Here is a 26,355-nt window from a genome sequence, read left to right as displayed (position 1 = left end):
TTCCAGTGCATGTGAGAGAGTTATTGTTTTCTAAGACAAAAATTCTTCAGCACATTCCTTGTTTTTAATAGCCTGTTATTATCATATGCAGCAAGCACCCAGTGGTATTAACACAGTATGGCTGTCTTGTCTTCAAAAGCTTTACAGATGTACATGTCTCAACATGGCTGACATTAATTTTTGTTAGTGCTGGTGCTAGACACACACACTCTCCCCTCTCTCTTAATGTTGGTACTAGCAATCACATCCTTTCCTTCTTGTTGTACATGCTGCTTCATTGTCTATAATAATCTGGTCCTTTTTAGACCTAAGCCATCAAAGGCTTGGGTGTTAAGGCATGTCTTCCTGGCAAGGAACTGAGCTGCTCTTGCTTCTATAGCACTGTTTCCTGGATGTGCATGCCAAGAAGCCTAAGACCTGTTTTCTTTTTTTTATTGAATGTTATGCAAACCTTTTCCCCTTCTGTGTTGCTCTCAAAAACATATGCGCTCATGGATTCTTCTCCCAGAGTCTCTCTGAGATGGACCACAAAGCCAATCAGTCGCCTGTTCTCCTGATGAGCAGCAAACTGTGTCACAGTGGTGAGTTCAAACTGGAAAAGTAAAATAAAAAAATTTTTTTTTTTTTTTTAACCAGCATCTGGTTAGCTTGGTCAAGAGCTCAAGTTCCTGTGACTGAGTATTCAATGCTGTGGTCAAAAACCAGATTCAAAACAAAAGTTACTTACACTTGTTCGCGTAACTTGTGTTTGAGGATCTATTAACCTGCAGTTATGTGTAGGGGAAAAAAAAAAGTAAATTATTTTAGAGTGATTCTTAGTAATTTCCAGGTGCTTTATAATAGTAAGGCAATCACTATCGCAATTTTACAGATGAGGAAACATATGCACAGAATGAAATCCTTTATCTGTGATTTCAAGTCCTTCGATGGCAAGGTTCAACTCCAGACGCTGCCTCTCAGGTGCTGGACACGTATAGTCATAGTATCTGTCTGAATCACTAATGTGGTAAATATCCTGAGTGTAGGGGCTGATACACTAATACACATATGGACATAAATGCACTCCAACTAAAGCGAATGTCTTGTATCAACATACTCTACAGTGACAATACTGACAACAGGACAGTGATGGCTGTCTTTCTGTTACTACACATAAGAAAAGGGAATCTCCCAGTGCATTTTTTTTCATCCTTTTCTGTATCTTTGCAGGGCCTTATAGACCCACTGCATCCTCTAAATTTTGGTAGAATGTTCTTCCAACTTAGTCAGGAGGATGATTTCTAGATACTGCAGAGTAAGAAAAGGGACATTTTTTAGTAAGTAACGTGAATCTCAGGATCTTTTTCCCTCACAGGGTGTATTTCTTTGAAAAACAAAACAAAAATACTTTACTAGTCCAAAGTTGTATGAAGTTGTATGAAGAATGTTGACAAATTGAAGATTTTACAGTACCTCAAGTTCTTGCTGGTGACCATGAGATGGGATTCAGTCATACGGAATATGTTGTGAATGGCACGAGCAGCTAACACTTGTCTCATAGCTTCATAAATCACCTCACTTGTGTCATCTGATTGAACAGCCATAGATCCTAAAAACCGAACTACGAACATCTGCTGCAAGAGGGAATCTGGAAGATAAAAAGGCACGATGTCCTTCACTGTGCTACTTAGTTTTCCAGTAGCTGAAATTATCAGTGGAATTATTTTTTTCACTTTTGAAATTCAACAATAAACCTGTGGGTAGTGACAGCAGGGGTGGTGACTTCCTGCTAGGAGCCTGGCAGTGCTCTGACCCAGTTTTAGACAGTGGTTGAACTGGCAGCAAGTGGGGGGGGGAAAAATCACAGTTGCTTGGAAGCTTTAGAAGCGTAACTGGTCCTTTATGCCTCATTTGATTAGGTAGTAATCACTTGCATTACTCGCCTATCTTGTTATCACTTGCCTATCTTGTTATCAGGTGCGCATACACTGTGATAAATTTATGATCGCGCACAAGCCTTGGCTTCCATCAAATTAACTCTTATCTTTAAACCTTGTACATTCCTCATGTTCTTCTATGTCCTTCTGACCTTCCATGCAGCTGGTTCCAATGAGGTTTTCGTGAAATCCTTCCGTGCTGCTCATTGACTATCACCATAAGATTCCTCTTCACAACTAAGTAGTCATTATGCGACAAAGCAACGATTTGATCAGGCTCCCTTTATGGTTGGTGGTGAGCAAGGTAGAGCGGGATGAGTCCTGCTGCATGTGCCTGCTCAAATGCCACAACAAATGTGCAACAGCTGTGCAGCTACATTGCACAAGACACCACAAAGATTGTTAAGCATCAGTCTGAGCTGAACTATGCAGATCCGCTTGTGCAGTCTGAGATGCAAGGCAGTCCCTTAAGCGCTGTACTCTCTTCTCTGCGCTGCAGTGGAGCCGGGTGCTGCTGCTGCCAGCGCGGAGGTGCCTGCTTGTCATGGCTGCTCTGCTGTCAGGCAGCTTGCAACTGTCCTACCTTGCAATGGGACAGCACATGCAAGCCAGAGCGTTCAAATCAGTAGGCTCTGCTTTGGTTCTGTGAGCAGTTTTCTGACAGGGGCTGTTGGTTCCAGGCAGCAGCTGTAACTGGCACAGAGGAAGAGGAGTACAGCGGGGGTCTGAGCCCTCCGTGTGCTGGCAGAGGCAGGCCAGAACTGCTGACTTTTACTGGCACATCACTGGGAGGAGGGAAAGGGGGCAGCAGTAAGAAACTCCTTTTGCTGAGACACGTTGCTGCTGCTAGCTACATCCTGGGCCTCCGTTGAGATTTAGATTGTGAATTTCAGAGTACACGTGGGTAAGAAATGGCTACTAAGCAGCGTCAAACTTGAGCAGAATAATACAGTCCCATCAAACTGTTTCTAAAGAAGTCAACAGCTACTTAAAAAAAAAAAAGAAAGAAAAAGAATGAAAGACAAAAACCAAGCAAACCAAATCTTTTGCCTTTAAGCATTTGAAATAAACCTAATCTGGAATACAGCTTGGACTGTCAAGGAAAAAGGTGTTTGTTTTCACATGTAGTGATGTTTAAAAGACCGGCTTCTGAAAGGTAACTACCTTCGACTGTACTATGGGCCTGTTACCGCTGCTCCATGGTGTCAGGTGCTTTCACTAAGAGACACTGGCTAGCTGACAGCTGAATTAGGCCTAAAATCATGACTAATTTTATCTGGCAAAACGAAGCACTGACCTTCCTCCTCATCTTTGCTGCTGTCTTCAGATTCCCCAAAGGGGTTAGCACGCCTACGAAATAAGAATAAAAACTCTTAATTACAGATTCTGGTCACCACACCCAAATGCTGTAATACCTGATTTTCTCCCCTGAAATCACTCTGTTAAAGTGACTGATCGCTGTCTTTGGCCATACCTGCCACCTCTGTTCTGGTCCAGGAATTCTGTGGCAGGCAGTACAATATCGAATTGAATCGGTGTTCCAGGAGCAATGAGTTGTCTGGACTCATGAATGCCAGTTGATTCATTGGGAACTATTTTATCATTTTCCATATTCTTTACATTCTGGCTAAAATGATAATGGAAAAAAAAAAAGGTTTCAATCAGTCAATGACACCCTATCTTTCCTCTGGAAGGGAGACAAGATTATTCAAAAATCCAAAGTGGGATTGAACTAGTAGCATACATAAATATTTTCCTATTTACCTGTCACTGAGGACACTAATAAAATCTGTTTTATTTTTTGTACCTAAAATTATTTAGGAACAAAGTAAATGTTGGTACATTAAACCTGAATGCAGAGCAACTCTTGAGTGTGGGCAGACTTCCAGCAACAGGTTGCTGTTTGCCTCCCTGCCCTCTCGTGGCCGTATTTACAGCCACATTATCAGTTCAAACAGCAGAGACCGGGACTTGCTTCTGAAGGTGTCAATGGCAATCCTGACATCTTTTTCAGATCTTACTTGGCCACAGGCTTGTTGCAATGTGATAGTTAAGAAGAAATGTTACACACTGGGTTAGATTTCTTCCTGCACCTTTTCTCGAAGAGATGGAAATGCTAAGTTTCCCACAGCTACAGAAGTTGTAACTATACACATCACTACCTATGGTACACTGCGTTTACTAGCAGCATCTTCTATTTCTAGAAAGTTTTCTCATTGCATACAGATGTAAAAGTGACTTGGGTGATTAGCTGTCAATGAAATAGCCGTTTCCTTTGCCCAGTGAAATAGATGGCAATACTCTTCTATTTATAAATCTGTAATCAAAGTGTACTGTGAATAAAATTAGAAATTGACTGGCATTCCCTATGGCTATAGGGACTCTTTGGAATCTGTAAGCAATCATAATAAAGGGAATCATAAATCATAACAAAGGCACTGGCCTGAGAGGCAGAAGATCTGGAAAAGGTTTGAATTTCTACAAGTAAATATGTGAGTCAGAATTTACAATGTGCTGACAAAACTTGCAGAGAAGTCTCTTTATGTTGAAGTCAGCACAACACAAACTTGCCCTATTTTATTTATCACACTGCTTCTGAAAGCAGGATTTCAGTCCAGCACTGGGCTTGAAAGCCAACTCTGATGATGAAGTCCGAAGAATTCCCACTGGGCAAGATGCTAGGATCATGTGGACACAAAGAAACTACATAAAATATGTATTTTGAATATAAGCATATCCTAGAACATTATTTTTGAAGGAGAGGAGCTTTATTGACTGACCTGAATGATCACAAGAGAACAGTAATTATTCAGACACCAGTGTAAGGCATATTCCTGTGACAAACTGACAGGAACTGCTTGAGGTAATATGCAAGAATATACTTACTTCAATGTATACTGGGGACTCTGCTGTACTACCCACATTACAAGTCACTCCCTTATAGCAAAGCACTTACAAATAAAGCATTGTGTTTTTTTCTGAAGAAGCAAAATCCCAATGGCAACTGTGAGGAGCTTCAAAGCTCAAAGCTGTGATGTGGACCAATAAGCATTACCCTGAACATTTAGCGTTCCAGCAAATTCCTCTACTTCTGATGTTTCCTTCCTGTATGGCTTTTGGAGGGAAACATCAGAAGTAGAGGAATTTGCTGCAACACACAGGCTTGTAACGCCAGGGCCTAGACAGGGCTTTCTCCCTGGCGACTGTTGCCCTGTAAAAAGAGCATGACTGAACAGCCTCTAGTCTGTGCAAGTGAGAACGTTACCTGGGGGGGTGAACTTCGTGTTTTTTCCCAAAGCTGGTAACGGGAGTCACTGCTTGTAGGGCTGTCTGATTTAACTTGATTGCAGCTGCCTACAAAAACAAGACAGAACAGCTCTTTTACACATATACTTTACATGGCCATGTAAAAAACAATGGGAAAGCAAGTTGGAAGGAACGGACTGGAAGATGGAAACAAGCTCCCACCTCTGGATTGTCAGTGAGATAGATCTGTCTGGAGATGTTGTTGATGGCACATATCCACTGGAAGGGAAAAATGAAATTGAGCTCTTCAAGCTCACTTGTATACAAGAACAACAACATTAAGAAAATATTTTTACCTCCTCGTATTCTTTCTTGCTTTCTGCTTGAAGGATTATAGCCCTAAAATATAAGCATAGTGTATCAGTGCTAACAGTGGACTGTTTGACTCCAGGTCTTATGTCACCAAACTTTGTATCTATTAGCCATCAAAGGAACAAAGATCACAAATAAACGGCAGCTAAAGTATATCACATGTGCTGTTCAGGCAGTTGTGGGGGAAGATGGGAAGGAACATGCTATTAATCTGGAAACCCCCTTCTGGAAACCCAGAAAGGCTTACTATTATAGCAAGCATGTTTTACATGAACAGCATCTGAAAGGGTAGGTGTGACTGGCTGTCCTCAAATAAAACCTGTCTCATACGCTTTGCCTGTAGGACTAGTGATCTGAAAGCAGTATCTTCTGTCTTCGCAGTCTACAGCCATAACAGAGCAGTTGTCCAGGTCCTGAATCAATCCTCCAGCTACTGCTCCCCTTGGCTGACACATCAAGTTGCCACCTTGAGTGAAGAAATACACTCTTTCCCAAGTTGTAGACACCAGACCTGTTTTACTAAAGAGAAGATGCAGTGACAAAGACTCATTACGATTTAGAAATTACTCCAAACATAGATGAAACTGCAAACGTATCCTGATGCTAATCTGAACTTTATGTTCAACCCTGGAAATTTTATGATGAGTCTCTGTTAAGAAGTAAAAGCAGAGACTAATCCTTAATGAAAGCTGAAGAATTAAACTAATTCCAAACATCCCAAGTTAAAAACATTCTCTGCAGTATGTCCTAGTTAAGGAATAAGAGTATTGAGTAACTGACATGCAAAACTACTAAACTGGATTAAAAAAAAAAAGTATTTTCAAGCTGAAGAGCAGCATGAACAATTTCAGCACAAAGAATCATCATTTTAAAAAGTATCTTCTGCAAGTAGTACCTCAGAGTCCATCCTCTCCCTAACTACGGAGTCCTATTGTATTGTAATCCAGCTCTTAGAATGCTACAAGAAATTAATAAATGTCAACTCACAAAAAAAAATTACTAGTCAAACAGAAATAAACTGATATTAAATCAATCACATAAACAAGGTTACTATATGCCACCAATATACATAGCTCCTGTGGAAGTTGCTGGAAGATTTTACTTGGAAAAGCTGCAGAGGTAACTCTATGTATGGTATATAATCAAAGTTATGCACTTGCATTGTCCGTAAAGCTTCTATTTATGTAAAGGAGGTCATTTATGAAAACATGTATTAACTACAAAATAGAGCTGTTTATTTTTGTAAACACTATGTTTTCAGTTTCTAATTTTTAGCCACTTGAATGCAGAAAATCATCCCTGGAGGTGAATTCAACCAGAAGTAAACTTCTGTTTTCAGGAAAACAGTCTCAAATGCCACTAATTTGATTTAACCTTCTAAAACATATTTCCAAAGATGACAGAGATACTTTGGAGCTGAAGGGTACAGCTACCACTGATTCAGGAGTCTCAAACATCATTACCTGATGAGTCTTTATGACCTTAAAAAAAAAAAAAAGTAGCAACTAGTCAGCAATTAAACAAACCAGCGGGTAGCAACAGTCTTCTTACTTTCTAAGATTAAGGTAGCCAGCCTTCTGGATGAGATTTCTGTTGATAGCAGGTGAAGTGACATCAGAATCTGGGGTGTAAACAGATTCATTAACTGCAATTAAGTCCTGCTGGGAGATCCTCATTTTTTCAGCTTCAGCATCCAGCTCTCCCTGTATGCTGGAAAAAAAGACAACCCAACAAGAAACCCAAAGCCATCATTAGTCAATTTATACCAGGATATAGCTAACATCTGTAACCCAAAAGGAACAAAAATACCAGTTGAGATTATATTGGAGAGTAGTGCAAAGATAAAGACTATTTCTAGAATAGAATTTATAGGAAATATAATGTAAAACTACATGTCCAAGGCTTTCTCTAAGGATTAGAAAAATCAGTGCAGTTAGGAAAGAATGGAAGGAAGAGGCATACAATAGGGAACTGCTCCCAGAAAATGTCATCTGAGCCTAAAGAGTCAAGATGTACGTGCTCTATAGGTATTAACAATGGTTTAAGGAAAATAGGGTTATCTTTGGCAGGCTGGCAGCAAAGCCCAGCTTGAAGATGTCACTCCCAGTATGTCTCATACAGTAGCTATGCTTTCTTTTTTGCAATTTGTACTAAACATATCTTCCTTCCCCAGAGAAATATATAGAGATAATGATCAGAATTATGAGATTGTTCTGTAAGACTGACACGAGCACAGGAGAAATGCTTAAGTGTTGAGAGTGAAGAGTTAAGTTTATTTTTTGAGACAGCTTTCTAAAAGCTATGCTTGTCTGAATAATTTTGCTGCTGAACATACAGATGTTGCCCTAGTATAGTGGCACAGTTCGAAGTACACTTTACTACAGTATCTCTTGGCTTTCACAGAACTTTGTCTAATTCCTGCAACTGTATAACACGCAGGAATTCCTGCCATGAGACCACCTATTATCTGATCATGGATTTTCAACAGTAAGTTTTCCCTGAATTCAGAAGAATACAATAACAAAATCTATAGCTCAGGTCTCATTTTAGCTTTAACTTTTGTTTATAATAGTCTTCCACTCTGGTGCGATTCAGAAAACATCCTTGGTGCAGGCTGGCAAAACTGAAGTCTTTTTGAACGTATCTGTAAAAATCCAGTTTGCTGAAAGTGGTAACTGTGAAGAGGTGTCTGAGTGCAAAATTTAACTCAGAAATTAACTGATAATCCATTGCAGAAGCATCATACAGATATATGCTGAATATATATGTATTCATAATCTTCCTCTAAGACACATTTGGCCTAAAGGGGAAAACAAAGCAGCCATTTTACTGGAACAAGCAAGCAAAGAGAGGTCAGAGTCATCATCATATGCCAGTGAAATACCTTACCTTCTTCATTTTTTTTTTTCAGCCCTACTGTCAGACAATCGTTGGGAGTCACTTAATTTTCAGAAGTTCCCACAGACCACTTGACAGTCCCATCACACCAATAAACCTGCCTTGTTTCCATCAACCTCAGTAAGTCTGTGTTTCACTTGCAGACTCTTCTGATCAATACACATCAACACAACGGGCATAATCAGAAAGCAACTAAAGGCCTGCCATTTTGAAAATGTGACATAATTAATACTGTAATTAAAAAATAAACCCTATTAGATAAACGATACATAAAAGGGCTTAGACATCCATGTCAGCTGCAAGCACTATTTAGTGCACCTGTGGACAAGGAAGTAGAAAATGGGTTTACACTGCCCTTCTGTGAACCTGAGGTCTGGCTACGTGTCTGTGAATTGAGGTCCTGAGAGAGCTGACTGATGTCCCTGCAAGGCCGGTCTCTATCATCTTCAAAAGTTCACTGCAGTCAGGGAAGGTTCCTAATGACTGAAAAAAAAGCCAAGTGTCACACCTGCCTTTGAGACGGGCAAGAAAAACAATCTGGGGAACTACGAGCCAGTCAGCCATACCTCAGTCCCCGGGAAAGTTGTGGAGCAAATTCTCTGCCCATTTTCAAGCACACAAAGGCCAAGAAGGCAACTGGGAACAGCCAGCACAGATCTACCACGGGCAAATCATTCCTGACCATCCTGATTGCCTTCTGTGATGCAAGGACTAGCTTGGTGGATAGGAGGAGAGTGGTGGATACTGTTTCACTTGACTTCAGCAAGACCTTTCACAGGGTCTCCCATAGTATCCTTACAGCCAAACTGGTGAAATACAAACTGCAGGAGTTGACTACAAGATGGGTAGAAAACATGGCTGGACTACTGAGCTCAAATGGTTGTCATCAGTGAGACAAAGCCCAACTAGTACCCAGCCTATTAGTGATGTTCCTCATGGGTCAACACTGAGGCTTACAGGTTTACAGTCCTTAATAGGAGCTGGACAGCCCATAGGAGCAGATGACACCAAATTGGGAAGACTGATTGACAGATACGGTAGAGTGAAGGGCTGCTGTTCAGAGGGACTTTGACATGCTGCAGAAATGGACAGACAGGAACCTCTTGAAGTTCAGCAAAGACAAATACAAAGTCCTGCCTGCAACGGAATAACCGCATACAGCTGTAAAGGATGGGAGGCATCTGGACAGAAAGCAACCTTCAGCAAAGGACCTGGGGATCCTAGAGGACAAGCTGGCATGGGGCTGGCTCATGTTCCTTGTGGCAAAAAAAAGGACAGTCACATCCTGGTCTGCATGAGCAAGAGTATAGCCAGCAGGTCAACGGAAGTAATTATTCCTGTCTGTTCAGCACTTGTGAGACTCCAACAGGACTACTGTGTCGAGTTTTGGTGCCCCAGCACACGAAAGACAAAGTGAAAAGCCACCAAGATGGTCGGGGGCCAGAACATGTGACATAAGAAGCTGCAAGAGTTGTTTTTCAGTCTTATGAAATGAAGGCTAAGGGGGGGATCTTACCGCTAGCTTAACTACCTGATGGGAGGGTATACAGCAGATGGAGCTAGACCCTTTTTGGAGGTGTACAGTGATAGGATGAGAGACAATGGACACAAGCTGTAACCAGCTACTGGGTGTGCATTGTGTGAAAGAGAGATATGCTCAAAATTTGACTGGACACAGTGCTGAGCACTCTGCTCTAGCTGACCCTGCTCTCAGCAGGAGAGCGGACTACATGTCCTCTTGAGGTCCATACTGCAGCAACTATTCTTTGACTTTCAGAGAAACAATGCTAGCAAATATTTGATTTCTTTATTAACTTTTCCAAACTTGAGGAGTTAGTAACTGTATCCAGGCTACTAGGAAAACTCATGGGGTGGGAACATAAAAATACTTGTCATTGCATACAAGTCATTATTACCTGCACCTATGCAATAAGCAACTTTCTCCCTAACTCCTGCTCAAGTGGTTACATCTTTTGGAGAACATGAGCACGTAACACAAGCACTATCCTGCCTCTGACAGTAGCAAAAAGCCTGTGGAAAAGTACAAGGCAAGTATGTATGAATCTTCTCTCATTCTCCTCCCCAGTCTTTTGTAGAAGTTGGTGATATCCTGTAACTTTTGAAGTAATCTAGAGACAAAGTGCTGCATTTAAGTCAGCAATAAGCAGTATCTGACTGGCCAGATGAAGAGTCACTCTTGCATAATGGTGTCAACCTGTTTCATGTTAGCTTATTTCCATCTTTTCCACATCTTTAGAAATCTGAGACTTCCCAAGCTCCCACATCACCTCCAAAATGAGATCGGCTGTGTGCATCTTACCACCTAGCCAAGTCATATGAGAGGCTGAGTTGTAAAGGCTGAGTAATATCATCAGATCTGAATTAAATTAGACCGTATTTTGCAAGCCAGTGCCTTTCAACATTATCACTACATGTCAGAATAAGAATTATTTAAATTCCATTTTGAAATAAAATGGAACAGTGCTGTCAGTTTTTACATAAGCACTACTTCAATGAATCTTTTGATCAGTCATTTTTGTTGCACCACAAATTGCTTCTAACAAAACTGCCCTGGCATCTTCATGGTTCCCAAGACTGGATTCCTCTTCCTAAGGCATGTTTCTCCTATCTCCAAGGTAGAAAGGAGAGAGAAACTGACAATTCTGAAGCTACATGCATTTGTGGCAATTAGACCAGTTGGTTACTGAGAATATTTTAGTGATCTGTCTTCTGTGTTTTTACACCATTAGCAATGGTATAAAAATGAAAATACTTTTAAACATGAAGACTCAGTTTCAGTCAGCTTAAACAGATGCATGACTACATCAGTGCTGAAATTCTGTAGCTGCACAATGGGTCTTGTCGGCTTGTTGTTCCAAGAAAACAAATCTGACAAATGAAAAGCTTTTAGCTTGATTAGCAAGTAGATCTGACTCACTGAGGCCTTGTGATCCCCATCACTAAAGAAGGAAAGGAGTGGGCAGCACAGTTTTCAGTGGCTGTGTAATCTTAAGTCATGAAACCATGTCCTGTGTCAGTAATTGCTAAGCTGCACAGTGTCATTCAGAATTCTGCAAGCTTCTCTTTTCATTTTTCCAAAGACGTCACACTCTGGACTAGTTACATTTGAGTTGTACTTTCAAGCTTTCCTGTGTGACAGACTTAAAACACAAAACCCAGACTCGGCAAACCAATTGAGCAGCCTATTTTTGCTTCCATTTACTACTGTGTACTATCCAGGATTCAAATCCGTCAGACTTTGGAAAACAAAGGGCTTATTCTATGGTGAGGATCCAATGGCAGGATCCTCACTGCACCTACAAGACACAAGCAAGGTGCTCTAGCCTTACTAAATAAAGGGCACTATCTCAAGGGAGTTTAAAATCTGTCCTCCAGTCTGTACAAATGCTATGTAGACTGCGGAGGAATTTATTTCAGAAGTGAGTATGAAAAGATATATAAACAAGTATAGAGGTACAGGAAGTAAAGAATCATTTAGTGAAAGAATCTACTATACAAGGAGAGTATTTAGAACACTGTTCTCAAATTAACAAGTATGCATTATTTAAAATGCCACCAGAGTCAGAATAAATAATGATTTGGATACAGTCCGATATGAAAGGTATGAAGCAATAAAGTGAAGGACTCAGTTTAGCATTCTAGCTGATTTAAAATACATTATTCATGTTCTCTCTAATATGATTACATTTTAAATGTAAAGTTTACATTTGCAGGGACTTAATTATAAAGAAAATGTCAATCTTCACTACAAGTGGAGGGGGGGGGGGAAGGGGGGAGAAAAATAATCACAAAATTAAGAGTACAAAAGTGAGGCAGTTTATTCAAATAAGGACTTAGCCAAAGCAGGTTGAACTCAGTGGACCGATACAGCCTATACTGGATGCAATGAATATGTTCTCTAGGGTGAGGAGTTATGTTTGCCTTGTGCAGCTACAACACCAAACACTATAGGCCCTAAATCCTTATTTGGGAGGTTAATGGGTTATTGTTACAGTATTATTACAGAAGACCCAGCAAGTATAAATACCTCTAATTCAGAATGCACTTTAGCTCTATTCTATTCATTCTGTTAACCCATTTCAAGCCCAGTTTCCATGCTTTGTGTCCATGAAAAGACCCAGGGATGTAAGAAAGCACGTGAACACTTTACAGTATATAGTTCCTGGCTATACTGTAAAAATACTCTCTGCAGTGCACTGACAGCATTTTCCTTTACATGTACAAACAAACCTCCTTTCCACCTGCTGCTTTAACAAAATATGCCCAACAATGCAATGCAAGCATGGAAGGACTCTCATGAGAAAGAAACAGAAGCACACTCTGTCATGTGCTGAAGGTTACAGCACTAAAGTATTGTGTTACCTTTGAATCATGTCTGAAACAGACGACAAAAAGCTGTCCATTCTTTTGGAAAACATCTCTGCTCCTTGCTTAAAAAAGTTGATCTGAAAAATAAAATTAAACAAAACAACGGACACTGGAAGTTATCTTGGCTTTGGAGGACAAATAACAGATTGTGGGGACTGTGCTAACAGCGATCCCATTATGACTGATACTTTTGGCTGGCGATCAAACACATGGTCAAAAACAGCCGCGTTGCCTTTCTTTGTATTTCTCACTTTTGCAACTTTCCACCCTTTCACACACACATAAGCTACTGGCTGCTGACCAGTATGGTTCCAATGAACTTGCTAAATGACTGAAATAAGGGAACACGTAGCCTTCTCCCATACCAGCCCTGTGCAGCATTGGGTCTAGTGGTGTTATGAGCCACTGCATGCAATGCCATCATATCAAAAGGAACAGGACACAAATCATCCATTAGATTTAGTAGCCCAACCTGGACTACCAACTCCAACCTGGAAATTTTTAAACTGCTATAGCAAAGTCAGTCAGGAAAGCAATGAAGTGTAGCTGTGCTAGCAGATACCTCCAGGGCAATCAGTTATATCAACTACAGATTTACCATGGATTTTGTTCTACTGAAGGAGTTTAAAAAAGCTATGAAGGCCAAAGTGCACATTTTGAGACTGAAGATGAATTCACTTAGCTGGTATGGCTCAGCAGGCATGCAAACAGCAGCAAAGCACTCAGTGTAGACTTGACCTTGGATTACCTGCTGTGGGGCACAGTCATCGTTAGGGCCTACTGGCAACTGTGTGAAACATGGACATGGCTAGCATGCGTGTGCAATTAATTATCTTTTTTAAAAAAATAAAATCAGTGAACTCCAGAAACAAATGTAAGATCAAATTCTTGGCTGTTAAGCAACTTATTAGCTATTTCATCCAATTTTACTTGTGATTCCACTCCTTTTCCCTAACCTTGGGCCATGGGATTCCTCTTGCCTGTAACTCAGATTTCTGCAACCATGTTATTGACCACATACTCCCTTTACAGACAAAGGAAAGAAAGCACGCGCTCTTAAAAGAATGATTCACCTATTCTATTTCAGAAGCCTACTTCAGGAGGGAAGAGCTCTGAATTCCACTGATAATGAGAGACTGACATGCCTAGCTTAGATGTTGATGTCAGTTTTCATCAAATAAACCCTGTATTAGCCACTGCTTCTTCCAAAAATTCCTTATGGTCTGCTCATTCATTGGAAATGTGAAACATGAGACACATTTTGAGTAATTAATAAAGAAAATATATACTTGGGCTGAAGGGCGGTTCACAGTATTTAAGCATCAATATCAACTGGCTTCTGACTCAGTCATTCCCATGACAACCTAAGACTTTCCTGTATAAAGCACTGAGATATGGCAGTTTTGCCAGATAAAATACAGGGAAAGAAAGTTCTGTTTGGCGTCCAGTAAGGGAAACCCATGCAGTTCTTTCACTTAGTATAATTACAGCAGAGAAGCACTTTGAACTCCCGTGGTGGGGAAAGTGACTGAATTCTCAATTATTACCTATTTTATATGGGGCACATGATCCGCAAAAGACACAGGACAATGGAGATGATGATCCACACTACAATCTCAAACAGAGCACTACATCCATTTTTTCTGTTTTCACAGCCCAATCTCATTTTCTCAATGCTTGCTTTCATCAATGTCAAAGCACAACAGACCCTTAAAATGGGTGGTAATGAGAATCAAGTGCTGTGAAAATACTAGTTTGTTGATTCTCCCAACATCCTGGAGAGTCAGATTATCAGTATTACTACCGCATTTTACAGTCCTGAGAAATGCTCCATCAAATTGTTGGTAGAATAGAGATTAGAGAGAGGATTTGCCAGCCTTATGCTCAATCCACTCCACTGTTCTGTCCTTCTAGTTCTCCAGTGCATGCTCTTGTTTCCTGTCGTGTACACTCCTCATCAGTATGCTGAACATTATGTGCCAGGAAGAGAACTGCTACATAGGAGAGTTTGTGCAGACAGAGTAAACAGTGGAAGTAAATGCTGCTGCACTGATAGCTTAGCCGTGAAAAAATTAACCCCAGACTGATTTTGCATATGAGTGTATTGGATTTTTTCTTTCATTGGTGTGCTTTCCTGAATATATAAATCAAAATCAGTTGTTAAAATCTAGGCAAGCTGTACAGAAGTTCCACCTCTTCCCCCTCCTGTTATAATTTGTCAGTTCTTAAAAAAAAAAAAAAAGCTACAATGTTTTACTTTTCCCAGGGATGCGCCTAAGTGATATAGAATCATAGAATCATAGAACAGAATCATAGAATGGTTTGGGTTGGAAGGGACCTTAAAGATCATCTAGTTCTAACCCCACTGCCACAGGCAGGGACACCTTCCACTAGACCAGGTTGCTCAAAGCCCCATCCAACCTGGCCTTGAATACTTCCAGGGAGAGGGCAGCCACAGCTTCTCTGGGCAACCTGTTCCAGTGTCTCACCACCCTCACAGTAAAGAATTTCTTCCTAATATCTAATCTAAATCTACCCTCTTTCAGTTTAAAACCATTCCCCCTCGCCCTATCACTACATGCCCATGTAAAAAGGCCCTCTCCCACTTTCCTGTAGGCCCCCTTCAGATACTGGAAGGCTGCTATAAGGTCTCCCTGGAGCCTTCTCTTCTCCAGGCTGAAGAGCCCCAAGTCTCTCAGCCTCTCTTCACAGGAGAGGTGCTCCAGCCCTCTGGTCATCTTTGTGGCCCTCCTCTGGACTTGTTCCAACAGCTCCGTGTCCTTCTTATGCTGGGGGCCCCAGAGCTGAACACAGTACTCCAGGTGGGGTCTCACGAGAGCAGAGTAGAGGGGCAGAATCACCTCCCTCGACCTGCTGGCCACGCTACTTTTGATGCAACCCAGAATACGGTTGGCCTTCTGGGCTGCAAGCACACACTGGCGGCTCATGTTGAGCTTCTCATCAACCATCACCCCCAAGTCCTTCTCTTCAGGGCTGATCTCAATCCATTCTCTGCCCAGCCTGTATTTGTGCTTGGGATTGCCCTGATCCACATGCAGGACCTTGCACTTGGCCTTGTTGAACTTCATGCGGTTTGCACAGGCCCAGCTCTCAAGCCTGCCAAGGTCCCTCTGGATGGCATCCCTTCCCTCCAGTGTGTTGACCACACTGCACAGCTTGGTGTCATCGGCAAACTTGCTGAGGGTGCACTCAATCCCACTGTCCATGGCGCCGACAAAGATGTTAAACAGGACCGGTCCCAATACCTGTATTTGTGCTTGGGATTGCCCCGACCCACATGCAGGATATATAGATGCTTTACTCTCCATACCTGTCCTCGTGTATATCCTAGCATAGGTTCCATCATTGCCACTCTCTTCCTGTACTGCAGAGCATTCAGGGCACAGTAATATTGCAGAGATGAAAGGTGCTGCTTTCTTCTTGCATTTGCCACTTCTTTTGTCACTTCTGCCTTAAGCTGAATAAAAATTGATAAAGAGATTGACAAAGTGTTACTGTGCATATGGATATATTTACTGATTATTTTTTGAGTTATCTTTAAACAATTCTCATTATAGAACTTCTCCACATTAAAATGAAGGATGAAAAACTAAGAAAGCAAATCCAAAACCCAAAGCAAGTACTTCAAGCCCTTCTCTGGCAAGATACTTAAGCATTTGGGGAGCCCCTGTGGCTATAAACCACGTAACTACCACAACTAACATTCTGGATCTGATCGCAGTGCGAGAGATTTATTTGCAGCTAAGATCACAACACAAGCCTGCAAGTGCAGAATTCAGAAATGAGTAATTCACAACATGCTACATCACATTGTGTTCTGTAATGCATTTCCTTTAAAGGACCATCCTGTAGAACTGATGCACTCTTAGGACAGGGCCAATCACACACTTTTTGGCATACACGGATGTATTTTGAAATAGTGGTCCAGTGAGCAAAGAAGAAGAAATGTCAAACAATCCCACCAACAGTGTTATGTGTACTCTAAGTGGAATGACAATCCATACAGAGAAATTTAGCAGGAAAGAGGATGCGAAAAAATGGAATGCTTTATGAACAGCAGACACAAGGCTTCATGATAGTTCATCATGAATTGTACCCAGTGATACAGCACCATCACATCAGCTGTACAATAATAGGCCTATACAAATCTATTTATAGCCATTTGGATTGCCTCTGTCTGAAGAGCTCCCCTGGATCTGAAGGGCTCTAGTTCAGCACAATCCTTGATCACTTGCCTAACTTGGCGAAAACAGGTACAACTTTGATGAATTGATGTTTAAAAGCTTTGTGTCTGCTTAGAAACAAAATCACAAGTACTCTTGAGCTACTGTGAATTTAACCAGTGAACTCTCCAAATCTCCTAAGTGAACAACGATGCAGACAGAACAGCTGATGAAAAGTTTTCCTTTTCCCTTTCACGTTCGTTACCTTTTCATTTTCTTTCCTTTTCGGTAACCTGCTATACTTTGCCATGGACACGTCATGTTCTGTAGACAAGGAATATTATTTTTTTTAGAAATGTGATGTGTGTATGTGTAGATTAAACATGTCTTCTGTGATATAACAGGTGCACCCAATTAGAAACAAACAAAACAGGGAAACATACCATTGCTAGCAAGGCCAAAAAGATCCTTCAACGTGCTTACTTCTGGAAAAGAGAAATCAAACATTCAAAGTAAAAACAGCTGTAAACACTTTGTTCAATTGAGACCATTTATGGCACATTTAATGCCTAAGTCACTCCAATCCTTGCAAAGCAGAGATGCATAAGTTGTGCCTGTCTTGAAAATGATAAACCACATCAGCTGCTAGAGAAATGAACAGGCAGATAGCAAATTAAGAGTTGAGTGAGTTTACTTGATTGAGCAAGTTATCACCATGAAAAAGATTCCTTATCGGCCAGTGTAACTTACCCAAAGAAGCACCACTTCAGTATGCTTGTTATGACAAAAAGGCCCGCCACTATCATAAAAGATCCACAGTTCTGAACAACTTCCTGACAATGCTTATGTGATACTGAGAAATCTAAGTCCCAGAGACGTATGAACTAACCCCCTTTCCTGTACATGAATCTTCATCAATGTGGAACATTTTTTGCTAAGTTTCTCTATGAAAAGAAATATGTATCTAACACATCTGACTGCTGGCTACGATGCCTGCATAACAAACACTGGCCACGAGTTTCTGATACAGGTAGAAGGAGGGGAAACTAAACAGGCGATTCACCTTTCACAAGTGCTGGGCACAAGCTACTCTCAGTGTTAATACCAATGAATGCTGCAACTGGCAAAACCCTTCTCAAAAAGCTACCAAGAAAGCACATTCACAAGAACAGACATTATGCAACTGTGAAAAGAATAAGGGAAATTGCAGGATGTCATCATGGTCTCTGATTATTTGTAACAACCTACTCATTAATCAGCTTCACGCCACCTTGTTCTCCCCAGAACACTTCCTCATGACTCTGATGCAGAAAGACAGAAATTCTTCCCAGGTGTGACTAACCTGTACCTAGAGGTTTCTACAGCATTCAATACATAGACATAACAAGATCAAAAGTAAAAACAAGAACACAGTTCATCTTCCTTCCTTCCTTGTTTAATCCTACGATGACATTTCAATACGGCAGGCCTCTACTAAAAACGCTGTTCTACAGACTGCGTCAGAGAAAAATGGAGGTTGTGATGGACAGATAGAACAGAAAAGATTTTTACATCCAGGGAAGCTGAAGGAACTTTCATTTTTTGTCATGAAGCAGCTGAGGCTTTGGCTGCAGGCTTCACTTGCATTTTCTGTCTTCTTTTATGAACCAGGGGCCAGAATCCATGAAGATGGAAGCAGAATCACTGTATCAGTGAAGCCACATTAGGGGTGGGAAAGTGTTTACGGAACCACAATCTTACCATTCAAATACTGCTTTATATTTCACATTATACAATAAGCAACATATCCATTAATATAGACACCTTGATGTCTTCACAATTTCAAATGAGATGCTGTGACATAAGGAACCTAAACCAGTCATTATTTTGCTGCAGTTGTTTTGTCTCCCATCGAAACCATGTCTTTAAAAAGTACATAAACAGGACTGAGATTAGTGACACGAGAAGCGGGCTTTTAAAAAACCATGAAAACAGTGCAGTAAAAACTCACGTTTCTGTTGCATGAGTAAGTTAGAGTGTCCTTGACCTTGAATATGAACTTGTTTCGTTTGAAATGACACTATAAAGGTTTGCATTATTGCTTTGCTGTTTAAGTAATGAATTTCCAAGTTTGTGGAACCAGGTTACTTGCAACTACCTTTGGATGGCAAGGATTTGAAGAGGACTGATTCCTTAAAAGGGAGGGAATATACTACACTCTGAAGTTTAAAAACCATTCTTGCTTGTGTTTTTCAAACAAGCTCAAACTTCTGAAATGGGATAAATAGTGTTTGCAAGCCAGATTCACTGCTAAATTTCCCTTCTTTAGGCAATTATATCATCAATGACTTCAGTGAAATTACACTAGTGTAAAAGCAGAGTGACCCGGCAAAGAACAAAGCTGTGTATTTTCAAACTTGCACCATATGGTGCATAAAATGTTATGTGGTGAAGTTGCACTGTTTATGGCTGAGTAAAAGCATGCACCTGTCAATGAAATTCTGTAGCAGAAAAAAAAAGAAAAAAAAAAAATCACACAAAAAAACTTTTCTGTGAATCATCAAAGAATAAAGTATTACATGGCATTATGTCTCAGTTTTTTATGAGATAAACAAGAAGGAACGCACGAGGAAAATTAAAACTTACAATAAAATTTACCTGTGAGATCCTTTTCCCGAAATTGTATTATTGGGAGAACCATTGTATCTGCAAGCTGTTTTGCCAGTTCAGAATGAAGAATATTGAGCTGAAAGAAAACAGAGGAAGTGTAAATAAAAAAAAGAAAAAAAATAGTACTCTACCACCTGACATTTGTGCCCAAAAGACAAAAAAAAAAAAAAAAGGGATATAATGTACTTCAATGTACTTCAGTGCTTAGAATACATTTCTCAAGATAGGTGAGACACATGGGGATTTTCCTCTAAATGCTTAATTCCTGCCTGGTGTTTTCCAAAGACCGAAGAACTTTTCAGTTCCCACATACTGTATTAGTGCAGTTCACTTGACCATTAATTCTAACGCTTAACCCAACAGGATTTAATCTGTAATTAGCCCTTATTAACCAGTTTTTGTTAGTCTGTACACCACAGAGTTACATTCCCACTGCCATGACTAGAATCTCTTTCCGTTCACAAGGGCTACCCAGGACACAATCACAACAGGGGGCAACCACAATGAAAGGTCCCATTCAAATATTTTACCTTCAGAGCAGTTTCCCATTCCTGTTTTTGTAAGTGTTTCTCTAAAATTCAGCACCTTGAGACATATTTTAAAGCACTCATGTGACTGTTTAGGATGAAGGCAAGGCTCTCATGTCAGCAGTGGCATTCCAAGAGTATTAGATGGGTTCAGGTAGGATGACAATCAATCACACTGCTAGAGTGCCTAATACTAAGAACTAGGAGTGTGCCACGTGCTCACATGGTATTCTGCCCGCTCACTCACAGTATCCCAGAGGCTTCTAGGTGGGGTTATGCAGGTAAGGATGAAGTCAGTATTTCCCACTAGACAATACAAAACTAAACCAGGGCAATTCCATGCCTGTAGAACAGACAACTGAGAAATGGGTACAGGGGGTAGCTAACACACAGAAAAGTAAGCTGAGGAAAGGAGAAGGTTCTTGTGAGGGAAAACGTGACTGACAGAACTGAACAGAGAGGCTCTCAGCTTTCTGCTCCCAAACAGGATGGTTCTCTTGTACCTGGGAAGGGCAAAGTTCTTGTTTTGATTTCTTTCTAGTTCACATAGACAAGTACAAGACTTGTAACAACAAATGCTCCTTTCAAGTATCCCGAGAGCACACGTGCAGTGTGAGATGTCTAAGGGAAAAGTTAACTTTTGGGATTCCTCTCACTATATTGTTAAGAGTTATACACAGGCTCTAAAATTTTAAACTACTTTTTTACCCCACAACCCTCCTATCTCCTCTCCTCTCCCAAAAAGCAGACCTCAGTACAGTCTTTTGCCTTCTTAATGAAAGCTGAAAGTAGAGTAACAAGAAGAGTAACACTTTTCTGATGGCACAGCCCTGCTCACAACAGAAAGAGTAATGTGACAAATGACACTTAAGCAATAAGGACCTAGATACTAGGATTATATTGAACTGTTATATGGGGAAGTCTAACAAAAGCACCTAGAAAGACTCCCAGTACTTCGCAGCAACCTACAAAGAGTACAAGTGTTCAGCGCACGCAGCTGTAGTACCTAACCTGCCTTCAGCAGGCATTTCTGCAGCCTCACCCAGACGCCTCTGGATTCTGCGTGATCTCACAGCAACTAAACTTGAACTTTACTAACTCACAGTTGCCCTGTATCCACCCCTGGCAAGTTTTGGCTCAGATTGCAGTGTTTAAAGTTTAAAAATGTAAATGTCATTTTTAAAATGTAATGAAATTAAAAATGCCCCCAGTCTAGCTCAAACATGTCCTGTTTCAGTGTCTTTTATAATTCCCCTATTTAGGAAGTTCAGCTTTGCTCTGAGGACAGCACATGGGATGAAGCCACAGAAACAGCTCTAGCACTCTTCAGAGCTAAAGAGGCCACTGCAGAAGGGTGATATTACACTTCTTTCCCCCCCCCCACAATTAAATAATTCTATAAAATACAGACACAATCTAGCCTTCAGTGGGAAGGCTCAGAATCAAAGGGCAAAGACCAAAAGAAAGACCACCAAGATTCTGTATTGTAAAAATAGAATATTGGCAATTCAAATTACCTCATCCACAACTTTTGAAAAGTAATGAAGGGTGGATATCACTTCTTCATCTCCTTTACCTAAGGCAAAATGCTGAAAATAAACACACACATTTGGTCCATAAATCAATAAAGGTGAATATAAAATACAACTGTGTTTTACCACAAAGATAATGAATACTCCTACAAAATGCAATAAAAGATGAAACTAAATGGAAAAAAACAGTAACTCATTAATACATATTCTTTTACCCAGCTCCTCTTGGTTTTAGGTGAATGGATTTTGGACAACATATAATTAATGCTTATTATACTAGTTTTAAAGATATAGTCATCCAGTAGGAACAAACTGGTTTGCACCTTCATAAATTTATTAACTCACATTTTGCACTTTTTTTTTCTTTAAAAAGATTCTCAGAAGTGACCTAACTCCCTTGAACATCCTGGGGAATTTTACAACAGCCTTCACATGAAATCAAGTAAAGCCAATACCCTAAGCACTTCTGGAAATAACACTCTTTACACGGAATGCTTTGCAAGTGATGAGGCTGAAAAGAAATCATAAGCATATGTTAAACATACCTGCTTTTCATAGGCAAGGAGCTGCTTTGAAAGCTGTTGTGTAGCAAGGCACATTTCATTCTACAAACAAAAGTGACATGTTAATAGAAATAATGAAAGGTCTTTAGCTCTGCTGTTACTACTACTTTGTTACCAGCTTCTTGACTGAATCTGCAACTACTTACACAAACATTCAGTTGTGTGTAAACAACCAGTCCCAAAATACCTGCATAGAGAAGCTGTAATAACAGGTACACTTCAGACCTAATGAATACACAGTTTGTTTAACTACTTTTGGATAGAGGGAGGATTTGGGGTTTAGTTTTGGGTTTGGGTTCCCTCCCACCCCCCAAAATAAGAAAACTAGAACCTCAAACATGTAAGCTGTCATACCAGCATAAGAATGTTTCATATTCGTTAATCGTCTTTCCCCAAAATCTACAGCAATAGAGAGAACCAGCAGATGTGCCTTCACATAACGCATCCATGCTCAGAGAATGTACTGATGTAACTACAGTGCTTTAAGCTGATACAGGAGTACAAAACAGCACACAGTTCTGTATTCTTATAGCTAAACCAGCCAGTGAAAGTACATGGATCCTCAAGATGTGCTTATACAAAGCAAGACTTGTAGGGAGGGTGTATAATTTTGCTTGATAGCTGGAAAAAACAGACAAGCATTTGGACATGTCCATCTTTAATCAATGTATTCCTAACACTAGTATATCAACTGCTCGGCGCCCGATTTGTTAACAATAACTTAAAACTGGAATAAAAGAAAAAAGTGAAGGGAGGAACTGGGATCTGTTTTAACCTCTGTCAGATCCTCCTCTTCCTCAGTAAGTCAGAAAACGAATCACTTTTAATTTAATTTAATTTTAAACCTTAACATAATCTATTCCTCTCTTCAAATACATAAGGCCATAGAGAGTTTGTAAAACTCAGAGCAACCTCTGAACTGCTTTAATAGCACCCTTTATGCTGGGGCTGGTACAGAAAACCATTAAAACTGGGACAGAGTTTGTGTGCTCTCTTCTTCCCCCTTGTCATCCTGAGCATACAGACCTTGGCACAGTTAACTATCTGGGCCAGAGATTCTGAAACACCCTTTACTTTGGCCTGATGCCACCTCTGACATATTGCGTTACAGCCTGGTGCTTCTGAACCACCTTGGTATGCCAGGAAGGAGGGTTAATAGGGACAGCGAGGCCCAAACATTTACCCAGAGTCTTAAGCGTGCCCAAGTGCTCAGAAAGAACAAAGAGACGTAGCCCCCAGCCTAGGTAACAGCAGCTGTATGTAAACACAAGGCAGAAAAAGACAGGTGAGCTAATTCTGACCAGCTTAAAACACAATGGTGATAATAGTCACAGGTGGCTGGAGGTGGGAGAACAGAGGCTTTCCAAGGTACAAACAAGGGCTCAGAACTGAGTTAATCTGGGTCCAAACTCAGATCATGTGCACCCCATGACTATTTTCACCTCACAGTGATGGACTAGTCTTGTTTTTTGTCTCAGACCAATTAGTAATGAGCATTACACTTTCATACAATAATAATGCCAAGGATTCATGTAAGATCTGCAGGTTGATTATGCAGATTGTGTAATTTTTAATATGAAAAAGCTTTACACAAACACTTGACATTTAAGTATTTCCCAAGCCAGTGGATGGAAAAGGATGTCATGCCTTATAATACGTTAACAAAACCTTGTTAAGAGCTCAGGCAAGGACAGAAATCAGCATTAACTATCTGCCCCCAAGCTGTAAGAACACTTGAGAGACTTCACCACCTTCAAAGTGGGAGCTAGCAAGCAATGACTTGATGACAGGAAGGATGAGACTCCTTGCATGTGCACTGATGACATTGAAAGAGTTTGTTTGTATGCATGTGGGTGGAGCCCGAAAATGAATTTAAGATTACAAAAAGAAGCAGAGGTTCTCAGGCCTGGAATCTTTTTCATAAGCACAACCTCAAAGATAGGGCTGAGTAAGAACTGCAAGAAGACTAAGTCCTCACACAGCAACTGTGATGCCATCTGACAGTTGTACAGCTGGGTCAGAGTGAGAGAAATAAACTATTAGAAACATACCTCTTTTTTTCCCTTTTTTGTTTCAGTTCACTTATTCCTGCAAAGTCTGCAACTGTGTGGTCTGTTCTGAGTTTGGAAAATAAATGCTTCTGGCTTAAACTTGCTAACACTAAAAGAAGCTTCAGAATAATGGGCTGACACCAAAGGCATCCTATTCCTTTGCGTTAGCCATCCTCAAAGCTTCTACCAGTTTAAAGACTACCAGATCCTCAGTTTCCTCACCCAATATCCAAAGAGTGTCATTACTCATCTGCGTGGGACAGTTTGAGGTTGGGCAATGCGAAGAGGTGCGTGGAAGAAATATCTTCCAGTGATCACCACACCTTAAGAGTGGTCTCCAGTATGTGACAGGATAATGGGGGAATACATAAACCCCAAGGGTCTCCAAGGGGTGTAAGTTAACAACATCATATCAAGTATATGATCAGGTGACAAGTCACATATAGACCCCAAGCAGACATTCATGGCAGGCTACTCCAGGTACAGAACAAATTAGTGGAAGAGCCTCACATAAAATTTACTTCTGGATTTTGGGACAACAGTTCCACACCTCACTGTTATCCTATTGTTGCCAGCCGGTGACATTTTTCATTTATAGGATCGGTTCTTTGTGTCAGAACGTCACACACAAACAAACTTGTTACTCAATCCCTGCCCAGGTGGAAGAGTTAATCCTGGGTCCTTCATCCTCTCTCTCAACCTCTGCCAGACTTTGTTCCTATTAGAGGTACAAAATTTATTATATCACTAGGGAAAAAAAAACCACAACCACCAAACACACACCCACACCCCAAACAGTTGTAAACAAATCAAATTAAGCTAGCAAACTGAAACACAGCCACATTGCAGGAGGAACAGGAAGCAGGCAAAATGCTCTGCTCACCTAGTGGTAATACTGCATTGCTAAGCACATACTATCTGGGAAAGTTTGGTTTAATCCTCCTCCCATTTCTTCCTAACCAGCCTCCTCCCCCTCCTCTCCCCCAGTACTAGTCAGTCTCAAGACGTAAAAGTTATTTGCATTGCTTCAATTGACAGATCCACTAAATCCAGGCAAATTATTACAACAGGTTTTAATCTATTGCCAGGACATTTTCCTATGGAATACACCAACATTCACTTCTTTTATCTTTAAGTGACTGAAGTTCAGTATACCACAGCAAAAGAAAAGCTACAATACAATCCTGACTGCCTGTTCCACGTCTCTTCCACATTACCTTGACATTTTAGAATTCATCAAGCATTTATGGAGTGGGAGAGCTATTGAGGAGATGATGTATCAGGCAGGAAGTCAATAAAATCCTGAACAGAAATCCAAGTATTCTAAATGAAGGCAAAATTAACCACTACTGGGCCTTGCAAATACATTCATTTTCATTAGATGATAATGTACTTAACAGTGAAAACATCATTGCAGCATTAATGTAAAAAAAGTATACTAGAAGGAAGGAAGGAAGGACAGATTGTATGCAAATAGGTATCAAGCAACCAGAGATTACAGATGTGCTGACTTTTTTTCTTTTTCTTTTTTAACCTTGGCTGGCATGCTAGAGCAAACTAGCCCTAGGAATAGATTTTTATAAAGTTCACTAACACCCATTCGCATAGATAAGGTAATGGAAGTGGTGTCTTGAATCTAGCATTAATCTACCGGAACTGAAAAAACAACAGATTAAAAAAACATTGTTTAATTCTCAAGTTATTTCAGTAACTCACCCTGCCTTCAAATAAGTCAGCAAGAAAATGTCCAACTGTTATTTTCTGATCTAGTGCCGAAGCAAAGGCATGTGATTTTTCTGGGTTGATTCCACCTTCTTTATCATCACCTTTACTCACCAAGCTGTTCATATCATCAGAAGACAGCATGATTTTTCTGTAACCTGTTTGTAATAAAATCTTCATGCTGTTAAGCATTTATCAGTGAGGCAGTCCATCCCTTTTTAGGGTCTCTTTTCGTATTTTTCCAAAATAAACTCTGAGGGCCAATACATTCAAGTCCGAAGATATTTCTGTAGACAGTCCTCTAAC

At 40.5% G+C, this 26,355-nt stretch overlaps 2 protein-coding genes across 2 annotated transcripts in view; one reads left to right on the top strand and one right to left on the bottom strand.

Annotated features, from left to right (window-relative positions):
- WASHC4 (WASH complex subunit 4) overlaps positions 1-8,626 on the top strand; it is a 56,329-nt gene extending 47,703 nt beyond the window's left edge. Inside the window, exon 34 of the mRNA XM_068402515.1 lies at positions 8,446-8,626. The gene's annotated coding sequence lies outside the window, so the exon portion shown is untranslated. The remainder of the gene's footprint in view (positions 1-8,445) is intronic.
- APPL2 (adaptor protein, phosphotyrosine interacting with PH domain and leucine zipper 2) overlaps positions 1-26,355 on the bottom strand; it is a 40,603-nt gene that overhangs the window by 2,746 nt on the left and 11,502 nt on the right. The window contains exons 3-19 of the mRNA XM_068402519.1: positions 22,259-22,318; positions 21,699-21,770; positions 19,643-19,730; positions 17,449-17,490; positions 17,271-17,329; positions 16,153-16,299; positions 12,816-12,898; positions 7,086-7,244; positions 5,865-6,053; positions 5,519-5,561; positions 5,385-5,441; positions 5,182-5,270; positions 3,391-3,543; positions 3,214-3,266; positions 1,453-1,627; positions 728-764; positions 452-592 (exon numbers count right to left, since the gene is read on the bottom strand). Coding sequence (XP_068258620.1) covers positions 452-592; positions 728-764; positions 1,453-1,627; positions 3,214-3,266; positions 3,391-3,543; positions 5,182-5,270; positions 5,385-5,441; positions 5,519-5,561; positions 5,865-6,053; positions 7,086-7,244; positions 12,816-12,898; positions 16,153-16,299; positions 17,271-17,329; positions 17,449-17,490; positions 19,643-19,730; positions 21,699-21,770; positions 22,259-22,318 — 1,647 coding nt within the window. The remainder of the gene's footprint in view (positions 1-451; positions 593-727; positions 765-1,452; positions 1,628-3,213; positions 3,267-3,390; positions 3,544-5,181; positions 5,271-5,384; positions 5,442-5,518; positions 5,562-5,864; positions 6,054-7,085; positions 7,245-12,815; positions 12,899-16,152; positions 16,300-17,270; positions 17,330-17,448; positions 17,491-19,642; positions 19,731-21,698; positions 21,771-22,258; positions 22,319-26,355) is intronic.

Source organism: Nyctibius grandis, chromosome 5, assembly GCF_013368605.1.
Source record: "Nyctibius grandis isolate bNycGra1 chromosome 5, bNycGra1.pri, whole genome shotgun sequence".
NCBI classification, from domain to species: domain Eukaryota; kingdom Metazoa; phylum Chordata; class Aves; order Nyctibiiformes; family Nyctibiidae; genus Nyctibius; species Nyctibius grandis.
The sequence above is the reverse complement of the archived record's forward strand: the minus strand, read 5'-3'. Positions and strand labels throughout refer to the sequence as shown.